Source organism: Dermacentor andersoni, chromosome 5 (genome assembly GCF_023375885.2).
Source record: "Dermacentor andersoni chromosome 5, qqDerAnde1_hic_scaffold, whole genome shotgun sequence".
NCBI lineage: Eukaryota > Metazoa > Arthropoda > Arachnida > Ixodida > Ixodidae > Dermacentor > Dermacentor andersoni.
In genome coordinates this window covers 5,754,384-5,776,973 of record NC_092818.1, presented here as the reverse complement: position 1 = coordinate 5,776,973, position 22,590 = coordinate 5,754,384, and the positions used below count along the sequence as shown (strand labels likewise).

General features: G+C 47.1%; 1 protein-coding gene across 1 annotated transcript in view; it reads left to right on the top strand.

Moving 5' to 3' along the window:
- Positions 1 to 22,590, top strand: part of LOC126529915 (uncharacterized) — a 934,270-nt gene that overhangs the window by 701,167 nt on the left and 210,513 nt on the right. The window contains exons 34-35 of the mRNA XM_050177364.3: positions 8,224 to 8,331; positions 21,355 to 21,570. Coding sequence (XP_050033321.1) covers positions 8,224 to 8,331; positions 21,355 to 21,570 — 324 coding nt within the window. The remainder of the gene's footprint in view (positions 1 to 8,223; positions 8,332 to 21,354; positions 21,571 to 22,590) is intronic.

The following is a 22,590-nucleotide window of genomic DNA, read 5'->3' as shown; positions in this document are numbered from 1 at the left end:
TGACGGAAGTCTAAGGTGTTCCGGATTCTATTTGCAATTACCTTAGTAAATACTTTGTAGGCAACGGACAGTAAGCTGATCGGTCTATAATTTTTCAAGTCTTTGGCGTCGCCTTTCTTATGGATTAGGATTATGTTAGCGTTCTTCCAAGATTCCGGTACGCTCGAGGTCTTGAGGCATTGCGTATAGAGGCTGGCCAGTTCTTCTAGAACAATCTGCCCACCATCCTTCAGCAAATCTGCTGTTACCTGATCCTCCCCAGCTGCCTTCCCCCTTTGTATAGCTCCCAAGGCTTTCTTTACTTCTTCCGGCGTTACTTCTGGGATATCGAATTCCTCTAGATTATTCTCTCTTCCATTATCATCGTGGGTGCCACTCGTACTGTATAAATCTCTATAGAACTCCTCAGCCACTTGAACTATCTCATCCATATTAGTAATGATATTGCCGGCTTTGTCTCTTAGCGCATACATCTGATTCTTGCCAATTCCTAGTTTCTTCTTCACTGCTTTTAGGCTTCCTCCGTTCCTGAGAGCTTGTTCAATTCTATCCATGTTATACTTCCTTATGTCAGCTGTCTTACGCTTGTTGATTAACTTCGAAGGTTCTGCCAGTTCTATTCTAGCTGTAGGGTTAGAGGCTTTCATACATTGGCGTTTCTTGATCAGATCTTTCGTCTCCTGCGATAGCTTACTGGTATCCTGTCTAACGGAGTTACCACCGACTTCTATTGCACACTCCTTAATGATGCCCACAAGATTGTCGTTCATTGCTTCAACACTAAGATCCTCTTCGTGACTTAAAGCCGAATACCTGTTCTGTAGCTTGATCTGGAATTCCTCTATTTTCCCTCTTAGCGCTAACTCATTGATCGGCTTCTTATGTACCAGTTTCCTCCGTTCCCTCCTCAGGTCTAGGCTAATTCGAGTTCTTACCATCCTGTGGTCACTGCAGCACACCTTACCGAGCACGTCCACATCTTGTATGATGCCAGGGTTAGCGCAGAGTATGAAATCTATTTCATTTCTAGTCTCGCCGTTCGGGCTCCTCCATGTCCACTTTCGGTTATTCCGCTTGCGGAAGAAGGTATTCATTATCCTCATATTATTCTGTTCTGCAAACTCTACTAATACCTCCCCCCTGCTATTCCTAGCGCCTATGCCATATTCCCCCACTGCCTTGTCTCCAGCATGCTTCTTGCCTACCTTGGCATTGAAATCGCCCATCAGTATAGTGTATTTTGTTTTCACTCTACCCATCGCCGATTCCACGTCTTCGTAGAAGCTTTCGACTTCCTGGTCCTCATGACTGGATGTAGGGGCGTAGACCTGTACAACCTTCATTTTGTACCTCTTGTTAAGTTTCACAACAAGACATGCCACCCTCTCGTTAATGCTATAGAATTCCTGTATGTTACCAGCTATATTCTTATTAATCAGGAATCCGACTCCTAGTTCTCGTCTCTCCGCTAAGCCCCGGTAGCACAGGACGTGCCCGCTCCTTAACACTGTATATGCTTCTTTTGGCCTCCTAACTTCACTGAGCCCTATTATATCCCATTTACTGCCCTCTAATCCTTCCAATAGCACTGCTAGACTCGCCTCACTAGATAATGTTCTTGCGTTAAACGTTGCCAGGTTCATATTCCAATGGCGGCCTGTCCGGAGCCAGGGATTCTTAGCACCCTCTGCAGCGTCGCAGGTCTGACCGCCGCCGTGGTCAGTTGCTTCGCAGCTGCTGGGGACTGAGGGCCGGGGTTTGATTGTTGTGTTCATATAGGAGGTTGTGGCCAAGTACTGCACCAGGGTGGCCAATCCTGCTCTGGTGAGGGAGTGTGTTACCGGTTCTGGTCACCGGCATCAGGCCACACTCCAGGCCTGTTTATGCAATTTTATCAACACGCGAATTTTTTTTTTTTTTTTTAATCCGGTGGAAAATTGCGCGGCACCGGGATTCGAACCACGGACCTCTTGCACGCGAGGCGGGTGTTCTACCTCTACGCCACCGCTGCACCTAATAGCATAATATTAACAATATCTATATCAGCAGGCTCCTCCTGGCAGGCAATCCTTTCATTTAAGGCCTATACAACCAACAGGCAGCTTTCTCCTTATGTTTTAGGAATGTCCTTATTTCCTACATTCTTTTATGGTGCGTACTGCTCAACCTCAGCAAAACGTTGCTCAAAGTTTTTGTTTCTATCCATGTGGGTGTTCACATCCCTCAGTCTCTTGCTTTATTGAACAGGAATGTATTGCATAGACCACATCACTAGTGAAAGTCATTAAATACCAACAAAAATTGATCATCCCTGCCACCTTTTGAACGGAACACTTCAATTTTTCCAGTTTGGCATTATTCGGCATCATGCTTAGCAGGAAGCTTTAGCTCAAAGCCAACTCCTAGAACGGCTGTACAAAGGCGCAGTCGCAGCACTGATTGCTGTCGTCTTCTCCAAGGTGCCACCGAAAGCACGAAGACGCGTTTGCTTCGACACAGTGGCTCCCAGGATGAATCGGAGCCATTCAGGTGACTAAAGGAACTCATTGAGAAGACCAGATGAGGGGATCGCAATGTGGCTCAAGGTGGCTAATATGCACTGTCTCATGAGCTCAGCAAAGAAGTTCTGGCCATAGTGTAACGGGCACAATGATATGGTTATCACGCGAAGTGGCGTCCATGATACCGTATGGACAGTGGTATCGCGTTAGTAGTTTAAAAGAGAGGCCAGTGGTGTGAGGTGATATCCAGAGCCATACAAGAGCACTAGGAGGAAAAGTTGGTGTGAGCTAATGACTGTCACGCCGTGTCTTCTGACACACCTCATGCTTGTTGATCAGCCAACGAGCCAGCTGAAGGTAATCTTGAGCGTAGCGGCCGACTGTTAAAATTGTATATAGCCCAGACGCTCCAGGTTATTCGTGCAGCAAAGTATCCAGTGGACTTCAGGCATTCCTCCGTCACAGAGTAATTAAACTTTGCTTCCTGAAAGGTACGGCTCGCATAACCGATGACGTACTCATCATAAATAACCTTCGGTTGGACGGAAAGCGCACCAAGGCTGACACCACTGCTGGCGTTGGTGTGAACCTCTCTGGGAGCAGTTGTCAAGAAATTGACAGGGATCAGAAAGCGGCGAAACTCCGCAAAGGCTTCATCAAATGATCATAACCAGGCGGAAATGTCGTTCCTTGCTGTAAGCAGGTTCGTCAAAGCAGTGAATACAAGTGGGATATTGCCCACGAAACGATGGAAATACAAGCACAAGCTAAGAAACTTCGGAAGGCCTTGGAAGTGGGCTTGTGAAGCTCTGCGACGGCGCGAAGATTATCAGGATCGGGGAAGATGCCGTGTTTTGAGGCAGCGTTACCTAAGATAAGTTTCCGGCAGCCAAAGAGCACTTCTTGTGGTTGAGCTGTGTGCAACTTGAACTAAGAGAGGTCACGATCTCCGCAAAGAGACCACGTGGGTTCGGAGATTGTTTGAGAACACGACTATGTTTTCTGCGTAGCTTAAGCATGTCTTTCACTTGTTACCGTGGAGTATGACATTGATCCTGTGCTCACAAATACCGGTTGCATTGCAGATCCGGATGGCTTAAAGTCAAACTTGTACAGCCTTCAGTTGTGAAGAAGGCTGTCTCCGGGTGGTTAAATTTGACAGTGGGAACCGGCCAGTAGCCGGAAGGCAGATATAGGGATGCGAAGTATTCTGCACTTTGCAGGCTGTCGAAACCTTTGTTAATCCGAGGCATTCGAGAAACGTCCTCCATTGTAATCTTGTTTACGTGCCGACAGGCGTAAAAATTGGATGAAGCGTTCTTTTTTTCCCAATAGAAGCACAGCTCTTTGGGTACCTGGCCCTAGTATTCGGGACCAAGGACATTAAGAAGGCTGAATCATCCCGCGCTGCACCATGTCATCCACTCGTTTTGTGAGAACTCAGCGATCTTCCGCGGAAACGCGATGTCGGCACTGCCGTAAGAGGGCATGCGAACCAGTACCTGTGGTGCCTATGTCGTTGTTTAGACTACGGCTGGAAAAAAGTCAGGGAAGACCGCAATCGTTACACGCATAGATATTGGTACAAGGTATATAGAAGAGTTTTGAGGAAAGGAAACAAGGTTAAGGGCATGTATACAAAAATTAAAAAATCAGAAGCATGTAATGTATGCCTGATTAACTCAAGCAGGCTAGGTGCCTGTGACCGGTACTAGGTGCCTGTGATCATGGTACGAGATAAACATGTCATGCTACCCACGGGTTTTGGCTGCAGTCAAGCGGAGAAACAAACCTGTTAAGCAGAGAAAGAACTTGGGCATGATGAGACGTGAAAAGCCAGGGGTGATGGCATAGCCGAAAACATCTAAAGGCATCATCATCATATTCATCATCAGCCTGGTTACGCCCCCTGCAGGGCAAAGGCCTCTCCCATACTTCTCCAACAACCCCGGTCATGTACTAATTGTGGCCATGTTGTCCCTGCAAACTTCTTAATCTCATCCGCCCACCTAACTTTCTGCCGCCCTCTGCTACGCTTTGCTTCCCTTGGAACCCATTCTGTAATTCTTAATGACCATCGGTTATCTTCCCTCCTCATTACGTGTCCTGCCCATGCCCATTTCTTTTTCTTGATTTCAACTAAGATACCATTAACTCGCAGAGGCAGAGCGGAACAGACAAAAATGATGAATTCAAGAGAGAAACGGGTTCCGCCATTCAGAACTTAAATATCTTCAGTACAGTCGACTATCGGAAAAAAACCTAAGCTCTCTCCACGGAGTAGGCTGATTGGATACCGCTGCGGACTGCATACGAGCATCACGGTTGGTCCAGACGCAGCAGTGAGGACGGCCGATGGCAGGAACAATGCCTGCCTTGAGCAAGCATGCGAGATGACATGAAAGCTACAGTGGCGTCTGGTATGTCCACACAGGACAGGCTTCGAAGTACTGGTATTTACAGTGCGATGAGCAGAACGTGAACAAGGCTCCTGCATTCACTTTGTTCACGTTTTTCTCATCGTCTTGAATTTCTATCTCCCGCATTCCCCGTCTTTTCCCGGTATTTACAGTTGTGTGTTAGTATTCGTATCAACGACCACGCTGTTCAGACTGAGGAGGACGCTGACCGATGGGAAATCAGATAACGAGGAAAAGACCACTTGTGTGTGAGAAGAACGCAGTGTAGGATAAATGACATGACAAAAAGTCTCAGCCCAGGACGATGTTGTGAGAGTACGATGGCGACAAGAAAAAGTCGATGATGCACAGGACATCTTGGGTCACGGCACCGGTGGTGCGCACGGCCGTAAGATATATGCTATCCACGCTAGCAGTGCAGAACGCCATGCCAGATTGAGACGGTGCCTTTTTTTTAGCTTAGCACAGAAGTTTTCATGCATGACGGAAACGGTTAGCGATAAGTACTTGTGCAGATGCTCCCTCAACATGGACATCAATTGCATTTAACGCAAAATGTGAGGTCTTGCACAGTTCGACGAACTTGCGTTTCTTGCCCCACGAGCTGCCATAATCAGATTTCCTCGTCAGTAATCGTCGGTGATGCTTAGGTGTCAGCGAACGTCACGAGAAGGAGAACGATCACTGTCTTAGCGTCGGTCGGGGTCAAAGGGTCACAGCGATAGATGATAGGTTGCAGCATGTTGCGTCACATTGCGGCGAGCAGCGGGGCGGGTCTATGGCACCATAGTTAGAGGACAAGTAGCCACCACAGACGCACACAACGTGATCAGCAATAACACAGGCGAAACAAATGGGCCTGTCGCCTGGTGTGCACGGTGTGTCGGCTGGACGAAGAAGAAGGAGTCACTGCCTTGGAATTTCAAAGAGTGCGTTGACGGTGGCATGGAATATGACGGTGGGAGTGGCCATGTGACCGCGACAGCGTAGGTGAGCTAGAGATGTATCAATTGTGGTGGGACTCTGCATAGGAGAGCGGTGCCATCACGGAAGCTAGTGGGTGGACAGTGGGAAGTGAATTAGACATGGGCGCGGATGACTTGTGCGGCCGGAGTGAGTGTTCGTCCAGACTTCGGCCTATCAGGTAAGGGCGATAGCTTTTCGGCCCTTCCTCCCGTTTGAAATCGTTGAGCTGAAGGAGAAGAATCAGTAACACCTACGCTACCTGTGGGCTACCTGTGGGACGTCTTCCTGTGGGACGTTGTCGGTGCAACTCCACAAACTCTGTCACATGTTGGCGAGCATGACGGCACTGCCTGATTCTTGGCAAGCAACATTTGAAACGCGTCGCCCTCAATGCACTCCTCGAAGTTTATTACCTGACGGGTTTACGATGGGCACAAAAAATTTCAATATATGGAATGAACGTTGTAAAAAGCACCAAAAGGTATTTCAGTTTAAGTTTCACTTTCAGTTTATTTCTTTCATAAGTGGATACATGCTTACATAACTATACAGAACGAGGTCCCAAAGCATGAGGGTGAAAGGGGGCTGCCTGTGAGAAAATATATACATTTATGCAAATATACAGCATAAAAACAGCAATATAGTACTCAGTAAGTGGAAGATTATGCAAAGTAAATGTAGTGCAAAATGGAAATAATATAAAGTCAATTATTAGTCGTAGAATTAAAACAGGAGTTAAGGCATTCGCAACAGAACAAACCATACATATTTGTAAAGTTATTAATAAAATATTTTAAATGTGCCATTAGTTCTGCGTAGTTAGCAAATTGAAAACGGATTCTTTAAATGTAGAGTGAGCACCCACCTCCGCTCATCACTGGTTTGCTTCGCTCTGCGGCCTGTTTTGATTAGGCCTCTAATGTTATGTCTGTTATGTGTGCAGTCTGTTACGACTAGGCCTGATTATGCGTCTAGTGCACCTGCGGTGTTCCTGGCATTTTTTCTCATCGCATGTAGAGTCGCCTTACATATGCTGTGCTCGCGATTCATAACTGAACTCAACGTCCAGTCTACCCAAATAAATACGGATTCGTCAGCAACGCCTCATCTATGCAAACCATAAAGAGCTAAACTTTCAATAGTTGTACCTCTGAAGCGTGCTCTGGGTTTGACTTTGATCATCTTATCATATTACCTGAAGCACGCTAAATACCGGCTCAATTTTTGCCTCTGTGTTGTCAAACTTACGATAAGCACGGCAGACCAAACGTATTCTTCACATTACCCTTGCATCGTCCCGCTCTCATTGACACGTGTATATATATATTTTTTGTTTTTGTGGCGACTGCTTCTCGCCGGCTAGCCGTTGCTTAGTCACCGCCACGCACAAAATGCGCCTCCCTGTCTGTAAAAGACCTTAGAAAAAGTCCAGCAAGAACGGGGCAGTGTACGATTTACAAATTTCGGACGCGTCTTACCCGTAGATCAGTTTTCGACTCGGATCAACGTTTATGCGCGCCACTTCGTCGTGGTTGAAGCCTTCCTTTTCCGCTGGGCACAAGTTCGCCCTACAGAGCTCACTTAGCGGAGAATTTTAGTTTCTCCGTTAACTTCTTAATGTTTGCTGTTTACTCGATCACCGGAGCATTGGGCAGTAGCAAGCCGGGAGAAGTAACTTGTGGCGGTTTTCCCAAATACAATGGTTTTGAAAGGTTGAGTTATATAGAGTTACAATGTGTCTCCGTTTTGTTATTATTTCCCCCATATGTAATGCCCCACTCAAGGTAACTGAATAAATAAATAAACTAATTTTTTTTTGCGTCAGTGTTATTGTCAAAAAAATACCATGGGTAGCGATTGTGTTACTTCCAGCCACTTTATACTAGCAAATAAGTAGAATATTTTTGTCACGGCAGTATTATTTCATCGTGTTCTCTGGTTATATATTGCGTCACTAGATGTCGGTACCATCGTTGTTGTTGCCGTACATCTCTCCAGGAATCCTGTATTCTGCAAACCTTAAGAATTTATGCACGAACTAGAACTGGTCTAGTAAGTTATAGCATTCGTCTTCACCATCACAACAACGTGACAACCTATATGATCAATGAAATCAAATCGTATAGGATGTAACCTCCGAAATCACCACACTTCATTGTGTGTGGGGCGGGGGGGGGGGGGGGGCTTTGAAAGTATTTGGCTTTCTGAAAGAGTTTTACGGTACATTAGTACGCGATTTCTCTTCCAATCAGCGCGCGTAGGAATTCGCCGCCACGGCTGCATTCTCATAGTGCGGCTTATGCAAGGAGTTGGCTGGAATAGCGTTTCTTCCGCAGGGTGATGCGGGTTTCGTAGGAGCACCTGGTCGACCTGGTGAGGCTGGCAGGCCGGGTGAGCCAGGGAACCCAGGCGCACAAGGACCAGCTGGAATACCAGGCATCAAGGTACGTGTTTGGCATAGTGTGCTACTTGCTTTTCTGTTTTGCCATGAAATGAGGGCGCAACAGTACAGATGAGTTTCTGCTCTTTGAGAAAGCAAACAACACAATACGCGTTCAACAATTTGTCAAGAGAAGCTGGAGAACGCATTTAATGGTGCGCAGTCATAAACAATAAAATACGAGCAGCCTAGTTGTCTAGGCCAGACGGTATTCGAAAATATTTAATATTTTCTTAAGCTTTAAAGCATGAACATAGAACCAATTTAAGAAAATTTTATGGGAAAGAGAGAGAAAGAGAGAAACAACTTTATTGAGCCGAGCTCGACATCTTTTTAGACGCCGTCGATGGAAGTGGTTCCCTCTTCACGGGACCCATATGCTTCCCTAGCCGCCTGGCCCCTGGAGATCAGGACGAGCTGGTTTTCCAGGGCCGGGCTGGTTAGCAAGCTCTCCCATCGCTCGGTAAGGGTGGATAAGGGATGGGGTAGGGTAGTGGGGCAGGTAAGAGGTGGGGGGATCACCTTGACGAAATCGCATACTCCAATGACGTGTTGGTGCGTGCCTAACTTAGTCTTGCAGAAACTACTTTCCTTCTCCTACCTTCCCGCGTACATCTTGTTTTGAAGGTAAGAGTGCGGGAAGGATCCTGCTTATATCTGCCTGTAGATCGCTTGCTCTGTGCTAAGCGAATCGTGAGGATCGGGGTAACGGCGCCTCTCCGTCTTGTAATGGTTCGTAATGTCCCTATAACTAATTATGGACTGTGGCTCACGTTCCTCTACCCGGTGTTCCATCTCTCGGGCGAACTGGTGGGCAAGTTCGTAGCCCTCCAGCCCAGAGTGAGCCGGTGTCCATATCAACTCAACTTACCTTTCAGGTACGTCGCCTTTGCTCTTGAGAATATTTAGTGCCGTAAGAAACACCCACCCCTTTCTGTAGCTGTTGTACGCCTTTTGCGAGCCAGTGACAATTCTTCCCATCTTGGGCTGCGCGAGTGCTAGAGCTATCGCGGCCTCTTCTGCCATCTCCGGAAAAGACGTCTTTATGGAGGCGCAGGTTACGAGCACATGCCGCATCGTAACTGCCAGCGTGGCTTTCGATGAAAACTTGAGTAATGACGCGTCTGTGAAGAAAGTGATCCCTTCTTCCTCTTCTACTATTTGATCTAAAGTCGCAAGCAAGGTCGCTATACAAGCTGCTCTGCGGCCGTCGTTACGACCCGACCTCATGCTTCGAGGCAGCGCCTTGCTGTCGATTTTATGCGCCCACAACCGGGATAACGGCCCCGTTTCCTTACGCTCTGCCTCTTGCCAGCCCAACTTGGCAAGAACGCGACATTCCGCCGAAGTTTGACTGAGTCGAACTCTTTGATTATACAGATGAACTTCTATTAACTATTAGCGATGCTGTGAAGCTTGTCGGTCGAAGAATGCTTCGGCATGCCCAGCGCTTCTTGGTTGCCTTGTGTATAATGACGTTCAACTGGCCCCCGTCTTTCTTGAGTAAAGGTACGGGGCCGCGTAAACGATGCGCAACGTCACGAAGGCCTGGACGAGCGTCAGTGCATCGTCCTCCTTCAATCCTCTTTGTCTGTTTGTGACTCTTCTGATCATGTTCGAGATTTGTTCCGTTGAAACCTTGATTTTCTCGATCGACGCCCCGGCCTTGCCATTGTTTGGAAGATGACACCCAGGATACGTGCTTGCGTGGTTGGCGTTATGGTCGTCCCGTCGACAGTGATGCGGACGTTCTCTTGGTCGCCTTTCCTCCTTCTTGGCTTGACGACGAGTAACTCTGATTTCTGTGGCGAGCAACTGCGGACGCACGATTTAGCGAACTCGTGCACAGTCTTTGCCACTCTCTGAAGGGTCTCCTCCATCCAACTCTCCGACCCTGCCCTCGACGTCCACACAGTGATATCGGCTGCATAGAAAGCGGGATCTATGCCTTCTATGTCTTGAAGCAAAACCGGGAGAGGGAGGAGTGCCAGGTTGAAGAGAGGCGGCGAAGGAACCGATCCTTGCGGGCTGCCTCTGTCTCCCAGGGATATCGGTTTCGACTTCTCTCCTCCAATTTGGTCGTTGCCGTTCTACTGCTTAAGAAATCCTGCACATACTTGAATGTTCCCTTTCCGCACCCCGTTTGGCGCAGGTTACGGAGAATACTTTCGTGTGTGACGTTATCGAAGGCCCCCTTGAGATCGAGCGCCAGGGTAGCTCTTGGCGTAGGAGTCTTCGCTGGCTTGATAACCAGCTCGTGTAGTTGCACCAAGACGTCATGCGTGCTCAGGTGCATCTGGAATCCGTACATGGTCGGTGGCATCTGATCAGTGACGTCCAAATGTCTCTGTAGTCTCCTGAAAACCATACGCTCGACTATTTTCCCCACACACGACGTGAGGGATATGGGGCGCAGATTGTCGATGTGGGGTGGTTTTACCGGCTTGGGATAAAATGCAGCTCCGCTTCTTTCCATTCTTTTGGTAACGAACCCTTCTCCCAGGACGCGTTGGCGAGGTTTACCAGTTCTGCTCGGCTTTTGGCGCCCATATTTTTTAGCATCTTGTATGTAACGCCGTCAATTCCCGGTGCGCTGCCTTGATTACTTTCATCGATGGCCGCAACCAGATCCAGTTCGGTGAAGGCTTCGTCCATCTCGACGTTGCTATCGCCTTCATACGCGTAAGTCGGGTTACCGCTCTTCTCGGTCTTGAGGTATTTACTTGTGAGTTCACGAATGAGCTTCTCCTCGTCCCCGTCGTAACTGTTGATCGTTCTTGTGAGGTCTAGAGCGCATGCGCTCTTGCTTTTTAACAGATCTATGAGGTGCCGCAACAGCCTCCAAGTCTTATTCGTAGACAGTGTGCTTTACAGGTCGCCACACATCTTCATCCAATTTTCCCTGCATAGTTGTTCCGCATCCTCGCTCACCTGCTTGTTGAGCGCGTGTATACGTCTGCGAAGCTTCTTGTTATGTCTTCGCCTCTTGCACCTTCGAGTAAGACCATGTCTGGCAGCCCACATATGGCTAAGCCGGCTGTCTACGAAGGGAACTTGCGTAGTCGTAGTAATCTTCTGCGTAAATTTCTTTACAAATTCGCGTTGCTTTTTGGCCCACAACTCATACGTATTGGTGTCTTGGTCATCGTCCTCGCCTTCCCTGTCTGCGCTTCTACGTAAACCGGTCTCAGTCTGTAATGTTGGCTTGACCCAGTTTCGCTTTATTGTTGGTCCCCTCGAGGGTTACACAAATTATGTCGTGATCTCAGCCAAGATTCTCCCTCGTGTTACGTCAAGTTAGATCGAGGTTCCCCCGAACTAGCGTCAGATCAGGAGTGGTGTCTCTGACCGTGCTAGTGCCTGTCCTGATCGGTACGCCCGGTTCGTTAACCATCTCCATATCGTGATCCTCTATAGCTTTTACCAATTGGTTTCCTCTTTTGGTCGAATATTTGTAACCCCACATCGTGTGGGCCGCGTTGAAATCTCGTAGCACTAAAATCTGTTTTGTTCTTGCTTCTTTAATGCAGTCCAATATGGTGCCTTTAATGTCAGTGACCCTGCTGGACGGTCGGCAATAAGCATTCAGGACGAAAATGTTCTTGTCACCCCCCTCCCCCCCCCCCCCCTCTTCTACTGTGAATTTCGATGAGCGTATGTTCGCAGCCTTGCTGAGCGGTCACGTGCTGTGTGGCCGCCAGGTTGCTGCGGACCAAGATCACAGTACCCTTTTCGCTAGGGTCCGTATACGTTATGTATCCCGCGGGCTTGGCCCGGCCGTTGGTCACCTGTAACGCTATGATATCCGGTTTCTGGTCCAATTTATCAACGTATAGTTGTAACTACCCTATCTTGTTTCTAATAGTCCTACAATTCCATTAAATAACGTCGCAGTCTCTTTACGCTTTCCATTAGTCTTCGCCATTTTCTACTTTTTGAGCGGTATATTTGCGCACGGAACCAACTTTTCGCGGCCTGACCCGTAGCTTAAGTCGTGATGACTTCATCTTGGCAACGGTGAGATGCTTATTTTTCGCATCCAACGTCACGACACTAGCGGAGAGTTCCCGCGCAATAATGACTGTTCATTAACCATTCATATATTGTTGGGCAATTGTTGAAACAACGGACTTCAACAAATTTTCAAGAGCAATTGAGTTCACTCAACCCTTGCACAACAATATTACCATTGAGTGTTCTCAATAAACAATTTATTGGGTAATTTGTGTTGATTTTTCTAGTTGTTTTTTGTTGTGTAGCAGTTGAGTCTAGTATACAATGATTACGACTCGCATATGAAGACATTCCAAAAATTTATTTCGAAGCCTTCCAACCTCATTCCTGTCATTTTGCGGCAGGTAGGTTCATCTTTCGCCTCGCTTTCATTAAAACAAAATAAGGTTTGACCAATGGGGTGGAATCGAACGTTGGCCGTCGAGCCCGGTACTCTAAGCAATAGGCCACGAGCGCGCTCATACTCATCTCATTCGAAAGCCAGTAAGCTCTGAAATGCTTGGCACGTGCGCCGCGTGCCACTTCCTCGTGCTGTCGCTACAGCTGGCGCTTTGAAGCGCCTATCTCGGGGACCGCCCCACTTTCGTAGCCATTTTCGCTACGTAAAAACTGCAGCGTTAGACTAGATTCATGACCGTCCAAGTTCATAACGATTTATTTCTTCACCGGTGTACAAATGCCATCGCCGTTTTAACATACACTAGATGACATAGCCATTGGAACAATCCAAAATGAGCAAGTTTCGGGGAGCAGAAGAATGCGAAATTCACTTGCAAACACGGTGACTATGCGCATGTGGAGTTCCCCAAAAGTAGACACGGCGGCAGCGCGGCCTGCGATAAGACAGGCGCCGACGCGCGACGACGCTACCTTCGAGCATCGGACGCGCTGTGGGAACCGTAGGATGCAAGCGCACACACGCTACAAACATAAACGTGTGAGGTCTTCGAATTTCGTGCGACGTACCCTCTGTCCGTAAAGCAAATATAGTTTTTTTATCCAATGGCAATGGTACTAGAGATCAAAGAACGAACGCGGTTTTTGAGATCGCAGCGCGCAGCCGCTATAATTAACCATTAACTTCAAAGAGCTTCAGATTCAGCAACAGCCGCAACACTATCACAGCTAATCGCTCTATCTGCGGCTTCTCCCGACTCTCGCCTTGCAAGAAGCACGCGATTTATTTGAGCCTCGCCGAACTGTCGTCCTCTCATCTCCCAAGCCTGCAGGTCTCGTATGTTCAGTTAAATGGAAGAACACCAAAGGGAAACGAAAGAAATACAGGTAACGGACTGTTATCATACCTTACTTGTCACCTCGTCATCTGCGAAGATGCTACAAACTATTTTAGAAGCGTTACTTTTGTCAAATAAAAAAAAAATAGTTGTCTTTTCTATTTCTAGGTGGCGCTAAAAGCGTCAAGGTAGCATTCGGGTGTGTGTGTGCGTGCGCACGCGGTTGCAACCGGTGTAGCTTCGTTTTGCGCACACTTTTGCAACAGTAAGCATAGTTAGCGCTAGTTTCGTAGTCGCATTTTTTGGTCGTAGTATTTGTTGTTCAGGCGACAAATTAGGTTGTTCTCAAAAATGTATGGTGGTTAGTAGATGAAAAATTATTGCTAATTAATTAGCGGTTTTTCAGTGCCGTTATATTGTGTTTGAAAGGTTTTTATAACTCAATACGATAGTGAAGCTGTGAACGGCTTTCGGACTCGGTTACTTTCATTTCATTTCATTTATTTACTCTCAAGGCCGTACAGGCATTACAGAGAGGAGTGGCAATAGAAAAAGAAAAAAAAATAGCTAATGAGGCAGCATATGGTCACAAATAGCCGACTTGAACACATCATGGTCTGTGCTAGTGACGAAGGATGCGGGAAGGCGATTCCAGTCTTGACTTGTTTTCGGGATGAAGGCTTCGAGGTATACATTGCTTTCACACTGAGGCACCCCAACCTTCATTCGATGATCAATACGATGACAAATGGCTCGGTGGCGAAAAAAGTGTCATTTTTAGCTCATTATTAGTGTAGTATATTTTGTGAAACAGGCGCATAACCGGGAAATTCGACGTCTAGTAGAAAGGAGAGGTAGTTCAAGCGTTTGCTTCATGCGAGAAACGCTGGCTAAGCGATAGTAGTTAGAGAGGATAAACCTAACTGAGCGGTTCTGAAGCGATTCTATGGACTGTGTTAACGAGCTAGTGTACGGGTCCCATGTCGATGAAGCGTACTCGAGTTTAGAACGCACGAGTGTTTTATATAGTAGTAGTTTCAGCGGAAGGGGAGCGAGGCGGAAATTCCGCCTAATAAAACCAAGGGAACTTTTAGCTTTGTTAATAACATGATGGATATGTTTCTGCCATGACAGATTATTAGTGATACGGACGCCTAGATACTTGTAGCTGTCGACGAACTGAAGAGGGCAACCGTTTAGATCATAGCCCTGAGAAATGAACTGGTTAATCTTCCGAGACACCCTCATTGCTTTACATTTTTTAATGTTTAGTTTCATAAGCCATGCATCACACCAAGAAGAAATTTTATTTAAGTCAGATTGAAGAACGGAGAAATCAGACTCATTAGAAATAACGCGGTACACTTGCGCGGTACTTGGTTGCAGTTGTGCGGTGGTTCACGCCTGGTTCTTTTTGATAAAAGTATCTTTTTCTTTTCGGACATCATGACGCACATTTTAGGGAAATGCTTTAAGGAGGATAAGTGGGACGTTTATCCGTTGAAGTCGGTGGCTCACCCAGCTACTAGTCTTCGACTGATGTGCGAGCCTGGTTGTTTTGATGAATTGCGCGGCAGAGGTCATGATGCCTGTTGGAGAGAAGGCACCCCGAAACAGTCGCAGCCGAACTTCTGCAGATAGGTAATTAATCTCGTTTTCTTGAGCACGTAGCCATTTTTTTCTATTTTGACATTGACAAGTGTGAGTTGTTAAGCACACCTTTCACTTTCTTCAAGCAAACCACATGCCCCGGAGCAAAAGCGCGCGATACTAACTCTCGCTGCCGCCGTCACTTCGTTTGAAACAATGCTAGGCGAACAGGCAGCGGCGCCCCACGTGCGTAAAACTGCATTGCTTCATTTGTTCCTCTCTAATAACGTTTCCTTAATTTGTATGAGAGAACACAATTGAAACATAAGGATCGGTTTCTCTGCGCAGTGATAATTTTGTACAGTGGCCACGTCATCTTTCATAGGGGATCACGTGGGCCGTCTAAGCGCTTGTTATCGCGTTCCGATACGTGAGAGGCACGCTGCCTTTCAAGCTATTTAGGCAGGCACTACGAGCTTAGGAGAACCGCGACAAATAATTGTGCAGCAGTTGTGCAGCTGTACTACGCTTGTACCACACTCGTACCGGAAGGCAGTGTTGCACTTCACGCTTACGAATTTCGTAACTATGGCGGCGGCCGTGGCAATTTGGGGCTCGAGGTCGTGGATACGATCCCTGCAGCGGTCGCATCCCAAGGGAGCGGAATGCAAAAACGCTCGCGCATTGTGCATTGTATGCATGTAAAAATTTCCAGGAAGTCAAAATTAATACGGAGTCCCCAACTACGACCTGCCTCATAATCAGATCGTTGGTTTGACACGTAGGACATCAGAATTATTTTTTTTTAATCCGTAGTGGCTCATCGTATACCATACGGTTAGTGTGACCACCTTTTGTGCCGTAGCGGTTAAGCGCGCCTCGGTTTAGGTTACGGTAATGATGCGCCTCACCGCAAAATATATTTCGCCTCTTTGGGATTTGCGGAAAACGGCCAACCGATTAGTCACAGCTTCCGCGCGGTCTTCAATAGTGTCCGTCATCGGGGCACACCTGACGACGCCCTTAACGGTGCCGTTGGGGGCCGTCTCATAGGCGCTGACTTCGTGTGCCGTGCCGTTGACAGTGAGGCATCTGACTACCGAGTAGCGGTCTGCGTTCTCTCGTTTAGGCGCACTGATAACGACTATGTTTTGCTGTTTGTTCGGGCATACAGAATCTTGCGTCACCTCCTCGCAATTGATGTTCGCAGCTGCAACGATGGCTCGGCTGATATCAAATCTAGATACTTCCTCAAGGTTCAGACCTCCCCTGGGACGCATGACGATCTTGATATCTTGCCTCGGCAACACAGGCATCCTCGCTGCCTTGAGTAGCTTGCTCTTGAAATTTTTTCGCTGCGGGCGACGAAGCCCGGCAGCCCCCGGCCCCCCGTTGAGCGGTGTTAGGTTTAGCTTGCTCTCTTGCTCCTGGGTCTTCTCCCCCGGCGATGCGCCAGCCAAACTTCTCGGAAACTTCATCCGGCATTATTATCTTCACCCACAACTTCTACACGCATAGCGGACGCCATTTTCTTGCAGCACTTTGCGTATAGGTCCCCGGCAAGGTCGATGGCCCAGCCGGAGCACGCCTAAGGCTTAGCTCGCAGCGACACTGTGCTCGTAGAAAAAATCCTGCTAAATCGGAAACAAATAGTTTCTAACCTCAAATTTTGGTATCCACACGGTCCTAGTAACTTCACGGATGCCGTTGTGTGAGAACTTGCATGAGTTGGGGTGAATTACCTCGCGTTTTGCCGAAAAATCGAGGAGCACATGTGAGACACGTCCACTACTTCTTCCATCGAGGTAATCGTGACTAAGTGTTTGACGGTATTGCTTCACTATAGGCATGGCGGGGAGACGACAAGAGTGCGTAAAAGCTGCACGGCTCTTAAAGGTCTTCTTGCATCAAGTTCAGTGACTGCGAAAACAGCACCATTCAAAAAGTAACTAATAGTGACAATGTCTTTCAACAAACTGCAAGTGAATCGTGAAATATATTGATAATGTGTACCAATAATCATGGCATAGCACGAACCGGCGAAATAGTCAGTGCTGAATTCAGCATTTGCGTCATTCAATAAGACCAGGGCCGCTAGATTTGAATGAACCCTTGCGCTCAGTTGTATTCAAGTTTTCTCATCCACCGCTATCTATCGCATGTGCGCTGTCTAGCTCCGCCTACGCTGATAGCGTACCTCGGACTACAGACGCAGAGCGACAAAGAACCTACTTGGAATACATATATATATTTATATATACAGTTGAGGCATTTTAAAGAATTTTTCGAGGCTTCATATTATGTAAGTACTGCTAACAGAAAGTCACGCAACGACCCTACATTGTCTTAGATTCGCTCGGTGCGCTATAGGTGATAAGTTACCATAACAAGTGATACGTCAGGCACATGCACCACATGCCGAGTGAGCCGCGGTAGTTATGTGCAGGGATCAAGCACCTATATACTCTCATCGCGTACGCTTCTAGAATGTAGGAATAAATAAGTGATGCAGTGAACGTTACAATTTTACAGCATTCTGCATTGCCAACGCATTATTAATGCTATTGCGCGGCGTCATCTGCTTGTTCGATGTGAAAACACTTTCTCTTTCCAAGCTCAGTACCGTCTGTATATGTCTACCAACGTCGAAACATTCAGCGTATTTCTGTCACAGCGGCGGAAACATCTTTATACTTTGTCCTCAGCGTAAGAGTAGGAAGCCATCGGTGATTTTACGGTTTATTCGTTGCTGCCACGATGGATAGCAAACACGAAGTCAAAATTCGGATCAAAGTGGGCGGCTCCTCTGAGCGTAGTCATGTTGTTACGCAATCACTGCAACCTGCGCCGTACGAGGCGCATGCGACGTCGTGATCCTCAAGCATCAAGTAAAACGCCACACTTAACGTGTCGCATGCCACGAAAGCAAACGTCCTGTAGTTCTAGGCGTCTTTTCTCTACAATTAGCTTGGCTAGTTTTCACCTGATTGTCACTATTATCGCTGGGGCAAGCGATACGCCTCGAATAGTAAAATTTATTGAAAGTTATTGTGAATTCTGCACCACAGAAGCCATGTATGATGCGATCGTCGCGCCTCCAATGCATGCGAGCATCAACGATCGCTATAAACGGTAAACCTTCAAGAAAAAGTAGACGGATAAGGGCTTAAAAACAGAAAGTGAAAAAAATAGAGCGGCAGACATAGACAAAGCGACTGGAAAGTAGTCACAGCTACCTTCCTGTGGCTTTGTCCATGTCTGCCTCTCAAATTTTGCCCATTTTCAAGTTTTCTGGCATTCTCGTGGCATAACCATGTACCAACTAGCCAAACGAGCAACTGTTTCGAAAAGAAAGCTGTATTTGTGCACAATGCAGAAGCTTAAACAGAAATGGGTGATTCCACTGGAAACTTCGCAATCCCAAGTTTGGAAAGCAGTCCTCTATTTGAAGTTGCAACCATAGGCGAAAAAGTATCTCGGCTTTATCGCAGGCTGTGCGCTGGTTCGTACGCATTGGAAGTAGTGAAGTGGAAACTGCAAACGTAGTTCACCTGTGCGTTTGGAGTGGACGACCGCGCATAATGCTGTAGTTGTAATTCGAGTGTTGCTAGACAGACTGTATTAACAATATATATTCAAGGAGACTCAATGTGGTTAAGATGGCTGACCAGCAACAACACCCAGCAGCCAGCGTCTTTTCTTCCTTTCTCGTCTTTTATCCTTCCGTAGGAATATTAATGAAATGAGTACCCATTGAAATATTCGATGAAGTAAAAGGATTTATAGACTACAGCAAGATATTTATGACAACAAACTGGGCTAATTATTGTACAGAACGCATCGTGAAGAAAAGAAATGAGCGCTGCAATGACGCGGACTAAAAGAAGAACATGTACGACCGACAGGCGCTAACTTCCAACTAAATGTTTGTTTGAAGAAACAGGATTTATATAGACAGAAACAAGAAAATCACAACCGTGACTTCTGTTGAGCGATTAGCTAGGCTTTGCTAATTTAAGCTCACTTATCTACAGGAGGTCCCGATACAGTCTTCGACTATGGGACCTCTTTCTGCATACTAAATTTGACCGAACTTCTAACAATAAATTCCGATTCTGAATCATACAAATTTGCCGTGCCCCTTTTGGTATAACCTTACTTGAAAAAGCAGTAGAGCATGCCGAAAAGCCCAATAAAGTTTCTTCCAGGGAGAGCGCTCCTGACTAGGCTGGGACGGGACACGAGCGGACACGTGGATAGATACGCAGACGTGCCCGACTGCTTAAGAAAAACAATAAGCGTTAGGCCAGTACCTAAGAACATGGACCCCAACCTCCACCAGAGCAGAAGGCAGGCGCGAGCAGAATACGTGGAAAAAACACTAGCGCTACTAGAGAACACGGTGTACACGGATGCTGCCACGTACCTGCAAGAAGGGAAGCGCACGGCCACGGCGGTGGTGGTGGACGGCGACGGAAATCTGATCACATGTGCGACGGCAAAGGCAGTCGACACAGCGGAGGCCGAAGAAATTGCCGTGGCGCTGGCGGCAGTAGAAGGATATAGGACAGGCAGGCCTCTAAACATCCTAACAGACTCGAAGGAAGCGTGCAGAAATTACACGAGGGGCAGGATTAGCAAAGCCGCCCTCAGAATTCTTGGCGGAGCCAACTTCGCCGAGAGGAACGTTACACACAAGTTAATTTGGATTCCGGCCCACGCAGGCATAGAGGGTAAAGAAAGGGCAGACAGCCTAGCTCGAGAGACCACGTTCCGAGCAGAGCAGTCGCGCGCCCCGGAGTATCACCCACACGCTTGCGAGGGAGGATACACAGAAATCTTAAACTTATACAGAGGGACGAGAGCCAAATATCCCCCACCGCACAAAGCTCTAACGAAGGAGGAAGCAACGAGTTGGCGCAGATTGCAGACAAACTCCTTCCCAAATTTATACATTCTAAACAAAATGTACCCAACCCAATACAGAGACACCTGCCCATGGTGCGGCGCCACACCCACACTATATCATGCCACATGGGAATGTAAACACAATAAATCATTCCACCAACACAATAACCCGAGTGCGAGCCAATGGGAGACTCGGCTTACCAGCTGCGAGCTCACGGCCCAAAGGGCCTTAGTGCAGCACGCTAGTGAGATAGCTAGGCTCAGTGGAGCCCTGGAATAGGGGCCCACCCTTGCCGGAAGAGGCTCCAAGTCGCCGGCGCCCAAGACGACCGAGACCTCGAGACGCTAAATCCTTGAAGGAACCAAATAAAGTTTTTCTCTCTCTCTCCATGACATAAGATTTCCGGTAATATAAAACTGATTTTGGTGAGCTGGTGCTTCCTCAATCCGATATGAGACAACGCAAAAAGAAACATCATGAATGGGGAGAACGGCACACAGGCCAGCGAGAGTTGCGAGTAAGCGCTGGTGCGTGTGCGTGTTTTTCTGCCCATATGTCCTGGTTTTTGCGCAGTGGTATATTGCCGCAGGATAGGATAGGAGGAGGACAATGATGTCGACATAAGTGAACGCTCGAGCTAGGCGGAAGCCTGTTTTTGTGCTATGTAGCTTGACTAGTTCCAACCAGCTTGTGCCGATTGAATACTCCTCTTAAGAATATATCGTAATGGTAGCTTCTGTGTGTTGTCTTTTCCTGCCTCATCAGTAACGCCGAAAATGGTAGCTTGGGGCACAACTGATGCGTTCGGGGCACAAATAACGCAGGTGTTGCATTGACGGAATCATATTTTATTTTAGTAATGCCAATAGCTTGCTCGGCATATTTTGCTAAAAAAAAGAAATCACTAACAAGAGGTTCTGACTTTTCGCTGCGCAGACCGTCAAGATGACCGTTTTTATTTGTTACTTTAAAAAAAATTCGTTGGTTTTCATTAAGATACCGCCGGAGCTTGTACATGGCAGAAACTCAGTTGCGTATCGGCCTCTCTGTAGCATTGTTGTTCGCATTTCGGATCTAGGAACCACCTGAAGCGTTACTAAAATTATGGCACAACGCCTCCAGTGTATAAAATGTTTGTCCATCGGAATAGTAAAAAGTTTGAGCTCCACCAAGACAGTTTGCAGCTTGCTACAGGAAAAGTCGCATTGCTGTCTCTTATAAGTTCTCCCCGTCCATTCTAGCCCGTGAAAGTGCGGATTATGATGGCCCTTTGTTGCAGGGCGCTACCGGTGACACTGGCAGGGTCGGAGCTCCGGGGCCAGCTGGCCTTCCCGGACCTCTTGGTTTCCCTGGCGCCAAGGGTGAAGCTGGTGCTGAAGGTCCAGCGGGCCATCCAGGGAGCCCCGGACCACAAGGCCCTCAGGGAGACCGCGGTCTGCCTGGAATGCCGGGACTGCAAGGACCCGCGGGACAAGCAGGACCACGTGGTTCTCAAGTGAGAGTTTCTCCAGAAGCATTTTCAGCGCTGATTGTTCGAAAACGTTGCCAATTATTCCAAAATTTGCAAGCTGCTGCCAAAGACTCACTTGGTACACGAGACTTAGTTTCTGAAAATCAATTTTTCCGTGCCCTCGCAAGCTCGTAAAATTGAAAGAAGAAGCTGTTGCGTTTGTTTGTCATGCTGCATGTCTTTGTGTATTGCGAAGGTCTTCTTAACAGTTCAGTACTACTGTTTTCTTTTTGTATTAGAAAACCCCCGGCACGCTTAAAGGGATTCCCAAACAAGTGTAGCTCATAAAGCGAAAGATAAAGCAGACCGAGCTGTAACTTCGTGCATATTGCTGTGAGCAAGAAAGCAATAAAACAACATACAAAATGTGCAAACAGTAATTACCGAAAACACAAAGGAAATACCCACCGATCGCCTAAATAGCAGCGGAAACATCTTTTCAATTGATTAAAGCCTTTGGGTAGGACAAAGCACAATGTGCATTAACAGGCTTGTCACTGTACAAAATCCACACTAGGCTATATTTATTTGCCCATACTGAGAAGCTAAATGATGGTTAAATCCGATACATAAAAGCCCTTACCTTTTAAGCAGTAAATAATTCTTGGGACTGAAAACTTCTTTTACCGCATTTCCTAAACCTTCATAATAATAAAAAACACACAGCTCTGGAACAATAAAGAATTTTCAATTCCTTAGTGAGTTTTGTCAAGTTTACAGAATGTGGATTCCATGCAATAACTCCTTTCAGGTACATCCGCTATTTCACGTCTAGAAGGCTTGAAAATTACCCACCGATCCACTTTCAAATTATAACTGTGCAACACACCGCGAAAAACAATGAAAGAGTGAACTGGCAAACACAAAGACCTATTAACAGCGAGCAAAATTAGCATCCTGGTTTAGATGCAGCGTCCTGGCGTACACAATTGCACACGTAGCACCTGAAGCAGTTTGGGTGACGAAAAAAACGTACAACTTCTCATTCAAAGATTGCATAACTTT